The 6719-nt window shown below is 38.0% G+C and overlaps 1 protein-coding gene across 47 annotated transcripts in view; it reads left to right on the forward strand.

Moving 5' to 3' along the window:
* LOC106784137 (Down syndrome cell adhesion molecule-like protein Dscam2) overlaps positions 1-6719 on the forward strand; it is a 66785-nt gene that overhangs the window by 29976 nt on the left and 30090 nt on the right. For 8 of the 47 annotated variants that reach the window (XM_014743340.1, XM_014743342.1, XM_014743318.1 and 5 more), the window contains exon 7: positions 3505-3628. The exons of 17 other annotated variants lie outside the window; for them this stretch is intronic. In XM_014743340.1, coding sequence (XP_014598826.1) covers positions 3505-3628 — 124 coding nt within the window. Of the gene's footprint in view, positions 1-48; positions 173-320; positions 445-1415; positions 1543-1684; positions 1809-2356; positions 2481-2815; positions 2937-3504; positions 3629-3683; positions 3808-4532; positions 4657-4878; positions 5003-6719 lie in introns of all 47 variants that reach the window. 22 more of the 47 variants (XM_014743338.1, XM_014743327.1, XM_014743341.1 and 19 more) reach the window with 9 other exon arrangements.

Raw genomic sequence — 6719 nt, forward strand, 5'->3', positions numbered from 1 at the left:
TTGCGTTCCGATTATTATTGGTTTCTTTGGCAAATCTCATGATTATAGAACCAGTGGCAACGAAGAAACCAAAGTTTTCGAGCGACATTAAGTTGGCCTGGTATGATCGAATCGTTGGTCAAGATCTTACTCTCTTCTGTCCTGCCCAGGGGTTCCCAGTTCCAACTTATAGGTATATTACATTTACATAGTTACATGTAGACGATTAGAGAAGACAAGAATCATTAAAAAATGAGAATTTCAAGTAATTCGATATTAGTAAGTTGTTCTTTTGTATTCCAATGATTTTATCGTTCCTTTGGCAAATCTCACGATTGTAGAGCCAATGTCAACGAGGAAACCAAAGTTTTCGAGCGATGCTAAGAAGTCCTGGTACGATCGAGTCATTGGCCAAGATCTCACTCTCTTCTGTGCTGCCCAGGGGTTCCCAGTTCCAATATATAGGTACTTTTATATTAAGTATCTAGATAGAGAAGTCGAAAAGAGACTTGTACGGCATTTTTTTCGTTCGTATTTATTCGGAGAAAGAGCATGCTTTCTTCAATGTCTCTCAGTAGGTTTCTCTCTCTCTCCCTTTCTTTCTTTTTTTCTTTGTATGTTTGTTGTGTATGTATGTGAAAATCGTTAGAACCAGTCGGAAGCAAGGCGCCGGCGTTGACAGGCAATTTAAAAGGCGGATGGATGGAGAACAAAGCAAGTTCAAGCGTTGTCTTGACGTGTCCAGCACAAGGCTACCCCGTACCTTCCTTTAGGTAAACCTTTATTAATCTCTAAATGAAGTATCTTTCCACTCTAGTTTTCTCCATTTTACGTAACTAATTAAGATAGTTTTAGGAAGTCCGATGTTAATTATTTTAACATCTTTGTTGTCTCTTTTTAGACTTGAATTTCTCGCGTTAATATATACTCTTCTGTTAATTTATCGTTACAGATATAAAAGTAACAGTTTTAATTAGTCGAATTATTTTCAAGGTATATGATTTTAATTCTTATGGGTTCCCTGTTCCAACCGATGGTTATTTTTATTGAAATTCACTTGGTTGACAGTATTGTTACTTTTGTTTCCTTTTCTTGCGTTATTAGAACCAGTCGGAGGTAAGGCACCAGCACTGACGGGTGATATAAAAATGATAATGATATTGGAAAAACAAACTGACGGTAGCGTTGTGCTAACGTGTCCTGCTCAGGGTTATCCTGTACCTTATTTTAGGTAAACGATTTTCTTTTTGATTTCTTTTCTACATACTTGGTATAATTGCGTGGATGTGTATAGTAATCTATTAGAATTTAATTTAAAAGAAGGATTTTTCGTGCATTGGGTCCCCTGTTCCAATCGGTATTCTTATAATTTACTACAATTTTCTATCTATCTATTATTATTTTTTTTTGTTTGAAATTTATTTTTACGCTGTTAGAACCAGTTGGAAGTAAAGCACCAACGTTAACCGGAGGTGATGTAAAAGGCGTATGGATGGAAAAAGGGACGAATTCTAGCATCGTACTGCAGTGTCCAGCACAGGCTTATCCTGTGCCATCATTTAGGTAATTTATATGTTGCGCTTATAGATTAAAGAACACACGCTCTCAATCGTATCATCTCTCTTGCAAGGGGTACTCTCTTCCGGTTTTTCGTTCCATTTTGAGAATATATTAGGTTGCTCGATCTATCTCGTTATTTTATTAGAACCTGTCGGAGGCAAAGCACCAGCATTGACGGGCAACGTAGTTGGCGTTATGATGAACAACCGAGCAGACTCGTCAGTCGTGTTGTTTTGTCCAGCTCAGGGTTATCCCGTACCTATGTATAGGTAAATCATTAATATCCAAGAAATAATAGCTTATTAATTAAATATTATTTGTTACTCGAAAATATTCACTTAAGGGAACGCTTAAAAATATATATTATAATATTTTATTTTTATTACACACTATATTTTTTTTGAGACGCGCTTACACTCGCGACCAAGTTTATGGGTGTTTTAAAATTAAATTATATAACACGCAATAATACAAATTATATAAATAAATTTATAAAAATGAAATGAAATAACAAGTAATGTGTGTATTAGCGCTGATTGCATGCCAATTTGTATCCGTTAGAACCGGTAGGAACCAAAGCACCGACTTTCACGAGTGAATTAAGAGGCGGATGGTTAAAGAAGAGAGCTAACTCGAATACAGTGCTCGCGTGCCCTGCTCAGGGTCATCCTGTACCAATGTTTAGGTAAATGTTTTTTTAACAAAACAACATATATATGCTTAAAAATTGTCCATATCTCGCGCACGTGCTTCCGATATTAATTAAAAGAAAAAGAGAAAAAAAATATAAACGTCAAAGCGTATTTATCATCGTTAGAACCAATTGGAACGAAAGCTCCTGCGTTAACGGGTGACTTGAAAGGCGGATGGAAGGACAAAAAGGCGAATTCCAGTATCGTCTTGATGTGCCCGGCTCAGGGATATCCTGTGCCAAGTTTTAGGTAAATGCCTTCTTCTTTTTTTTTTTTATTTTATCTATTTTATTATTTTTTTCTTCTTTTTTTTTCTATTACTATTTTCTTTTGTCGACGAACGTATCCCAAAAGCTTCTTTTTGAATTTCCACCATTAGACCCGGTCGGATTCAAAGCTCCGTCATTGATCGATGACTCCAAACGTGATTGGAAGGAACACAGTACGATGTCGAGTATTATACTATTTTGTCCTGCCCAAGGTTATCCTGTCCCAAGTTTTAGGTAATATTTGGCTGCGTAACTCGCTAATGAATTTCTCGATAAAAATGATTTCATAATCGCGAATAATCTCTGTATCGTTAGAACCCGTTGGAAGTAAAGCACCATCGATATTGGGTGAGAAAGGAAGTTTAATGGAAAGAAGGACTTCGATGGATATCGTGATTCCTTGCCAAGGGCAGGCTTACCCTGTTCCAACTTTCAGGTAAAGTCTGCGAAGTCAAAAAAAAAAAAGAAATAAAGTAATGAAAGAGAATTGATTTTTGAGGTTTGCACAAGACACATATTTTAAGGCATATTGCGCTAGGAACCGTTATTTCGTTTCTAAAGATATTCCCTTTTATATTAACGACGGAAATGATTCGATCGTACCCTTTAGTTATTATCATACGATCGTTGAAAAGAGTCTTTTTGGGTTGTAAGAACCTGTGGGCAGTAAAGCGCCTTCGATTACGGGCGATGCCAAACGATGGCTGCAGGCGAGGTCATTGGCTGGAATGGTGATGCAGTGCCAAGCTCAGGGACACCCAGTGCCAGCATTCAGGTAGATAGAGTATCTTTTTATTGATCGTGTTCTTATTTTCATACGGGATAATTACGTATTACTTCGTTTCATTGTATCAATGAATGCATATTCTTTTCTTTTCATTTCTGTTTTCTTTCCTTTTGTTCAATGAGGTATCTTGTAATTCTTGATGTTCTTATAACGGATGCCTGTCGAATCTCATTCTCGAATTAAATCGTTCGCCTTGTTGTTATTTTTACGCCGTCAGAGCCAGTAGGAGCGAAGGCGCCAAAATTCTCAAGCGATGACCGCGTGCATTCATTCATACGTGCCAAAGGAAGTACGTCGACTTTGTTTTGCCCGGCTCAAGGTTTCCCAGTTCCATCGTTCAGGTATAGATCTATAGGAATAGCCGTTTCCATGATTTTTGCTGGTATTCTTTCGCAGAACCGGTAGGCTCGAAGGCTCCTGCGTTTCAAAGCGAGGCTAAAAGCGTTACTTACGTTAAACATGCGAAATCTTCTGTAGCGTTAACGTGTTCAGCTCAAGCTTCTCCACCTCCTACTTACAGGTAACGTAATAATCGAATTATATAGTTATAAAAGAAAAAAGTTAAATCAGAATGTATGATGAGATAAAACGATGAAGAAAATTTACTGAGCGAAAGGATGATGAAAAATCGATAATCCTATATCATTAATAAAGTGCAAACATTATGAAATTAATTAGGAAATTATCGAATATTAGACGAAAATGATAAAACTGGTGGTGCGTTTCCCTGTAGGGGTATTTAAGCTTGTTACGGTTGTCTTTATCGTCATCACGATAATACAATAACTGTTTCGTTTAAACGCGGAGAACCGGCTGGTCGCGTGTCACCGAAGTTTCCAAAATCAGCAAAATCCAATTCTTTCGAAGTGACGATGGGCATCGAGTTGAGTTTGCTCTGCGACGTACAGGCCTTCCCTGCTCCCGCATTTAGGTCAGTTCATTCAATTTATATACCTTCCGCAGACGACATTGTGTGTACGCTGCAGCTCGTTTTAATTATGGTCAGCTTTAAATTGAGTTTAAAGCATGAAAATTTACGACGTGGCTTATTCCCCCGTTTCATTTTCAGTTTAATTCGACTTACACAAACTACGTTTAGCTTAAAAAGAACGTTGAAATAAAACGATTTTGGTCATTCGTTTTTATTTGTATTTATTTTGTATGTAATTTTGAAATGTAAATTTTTCACATCGATTTATATTATTAATTTTCATTTTTTTTTAACACGGTGATCATATTTCATAGAGCCAGTTAACGGTGCCAAGCCTAGAGTCGCATCAACGTCGAAATACGATGTACTTGCTAGTTACATCGGAGCACCCGTTACAATGTTGTGTCCCGCCCAGGGACACCCTCTACCAGCTTTCAGGTACTTACGTAAACAACATACGTGAATTCTACTTCTCTTCCTTGTATACGTTTCATCGCACGCAAGGAACTTTAATATCATATTAATGAATTCTATCGAACGTTATACCTATGGGAGTTCCATCATAACGATGATCTAATCATTATTCGATTATATTCGTTTATTAAATGATCAATCGATTGATCGAGCAATTTAATTGAAAAACCGCGTTGATTTATTTAGAACCGGTGAATCGTGCTGCACCAAAAGTACCACCAACGGCTAAAATAACGGTCCTTGAGCTTCCGGTAGAAAAAGCTTTGGCGATGTTATGTCAGGCGCAAGCAAATCCACTTCCAGTCTTCAGGTACGCTCTAATGCAAATAGGTTGACTAAATATAGGACGTCGTGCGGTCGAAATTTTGGCTTGGAGTTTGGGCTTTAAGAAAAAGCATGGAAGGAAAGAGAGAGAGAGAGAGAGAGAGAGGTTACGTAGAAATGTTTCACTGAAATCTATTTCGAAGAAATGTATTACTTGGTTTGTATTTTTGGATATCCGATAGGAGAGAGAGTGAGAGAGAGAGAGAGAGGAAGGGAGAGAATAAATGTCTTCTTTAGTTTTTTTTTCCCCGAATAAAATTGAAAAAGATAGCTGTGAGTGATAGACATGAAGTTGGGATTTTTGTACATTTTGATTTTTAGAACCAATCGGAAGTAGTCCTCCTCGATTGCCACCTAGATCAAAATTCGACGGAATGATGAAAATTCAGGGACAGGCTGTGACGTTGCTCTGCGAGGCTCAGGGTAGTCCTTTACCTTTATACAGGTGAGCAACGGTAGAGAATAGGATAATCTTTAGAATACCTTGTCTTTGAAATCGTGTGCCGTGCATCGACGACTTTTTAATGGAATAACAGTTGAATCATTTTTGGAAGAAATATTCGTTAAAAAATTACAGAACCGCGTGGTAGCGTTCGGCCAAATGTCAAGGATAAGGATGTCAATTTCATGAAAAGAATCATCTCTATGAACGATATGATTGGTCTCGTGTGTCCAGTACAAGGCTTCCCATCACCCGCATTCAGGTACAAAAAATATAGACGAACGAATAATTCGATAAGGAAAGTTAGAGCTTCAGATGATAATTCAATCGATTAGAGACCAATTTGAGCTCGATTCGTCGTATCTTTGAATCGACCTTGCTTACAGAACCGCGTGGTAGTGTTCGACCAAATGTCAAGGATAAGGATGTCAATTCGATGAAAAAAGTCATTTCTATAAACGAAATGATTGGTCTCATATGTCCAGTTCAAGGCTTCCCGGCACCCGCATTCAGGTACAAAATAAAAATCTAGAAAAAAAAAAAGAAAAAGGGATAAATCCAACGAGGAAAATTTCGAGAGTCGATCGTAATTGAATTGATTAGAGATTGAATAAAAATTCGATAAAGTCGTATCTTTGAATCGACCGACCTTGCTTGCAGAACCAACCGGCAATGTCTCACCACGCATTGCTGGTGAACGTTATGAGGGCGGCAAGCTGGTCGATGTTCCAAAGATGACGACAGCGGCGTTGGATTGCGCGACTCAGGGATTTCCTGTCCCAGTGACAAGGTAGTATCTACCACTACCGAGTTAAAGATAGAAATACGTTTCTCCTTTGAGTATTCTACGTGACTATTTCAGAGGGTACCACCAAGATAGCACCGCGTTCCTCGGGCAGGAAATACGAGGGATGGGAAGTGGTATCTTGTTCTCAGGGTCAGAACGTAGCATTCAGTCACTCGCTTCAGGGATATCCTGTACCTTCGACAAGGTAGACCTATCTCTCACTCTCTCTCTTTTTTTCTTTCTCTAAATCGTTCCTTGTATTCCTTATATACTCCTCTTTCCCCGAAATCCTTTTTCTGTCTCTCGTTGTCGTCGTTCTTCCGTCGTGAGTCAATAAATATTAAAAAAAAAAAAAAAAAAAAAAAAAAAAAAAAAAAAAAAATAGGGGGGAAGTAAAAAAAAAGCAAAAATAAATGTATCTCGAGTCGTTTAGACACTACTACTGTCCTTCTTCAAATCGAAAGGTGAGTAATC

The sequence above is a fragment of the Polistes canadensis genome, unplaced genomic scaffold (genome assembly GCF_001313835.1).
Source record: "Polistes canadensis isolate GaletaPanama2010 unplaced genomic scaffold, ASM131383v1 scaffold_31, whole genome shotgun sequence".
NCBI classification, from domain to species: domain Eukaryota; kingdom Metazoa; phylum Arthropoda; class Insecta; order Hymenoptera; family Vespidae; genus Polistes; species Polistes canadensis.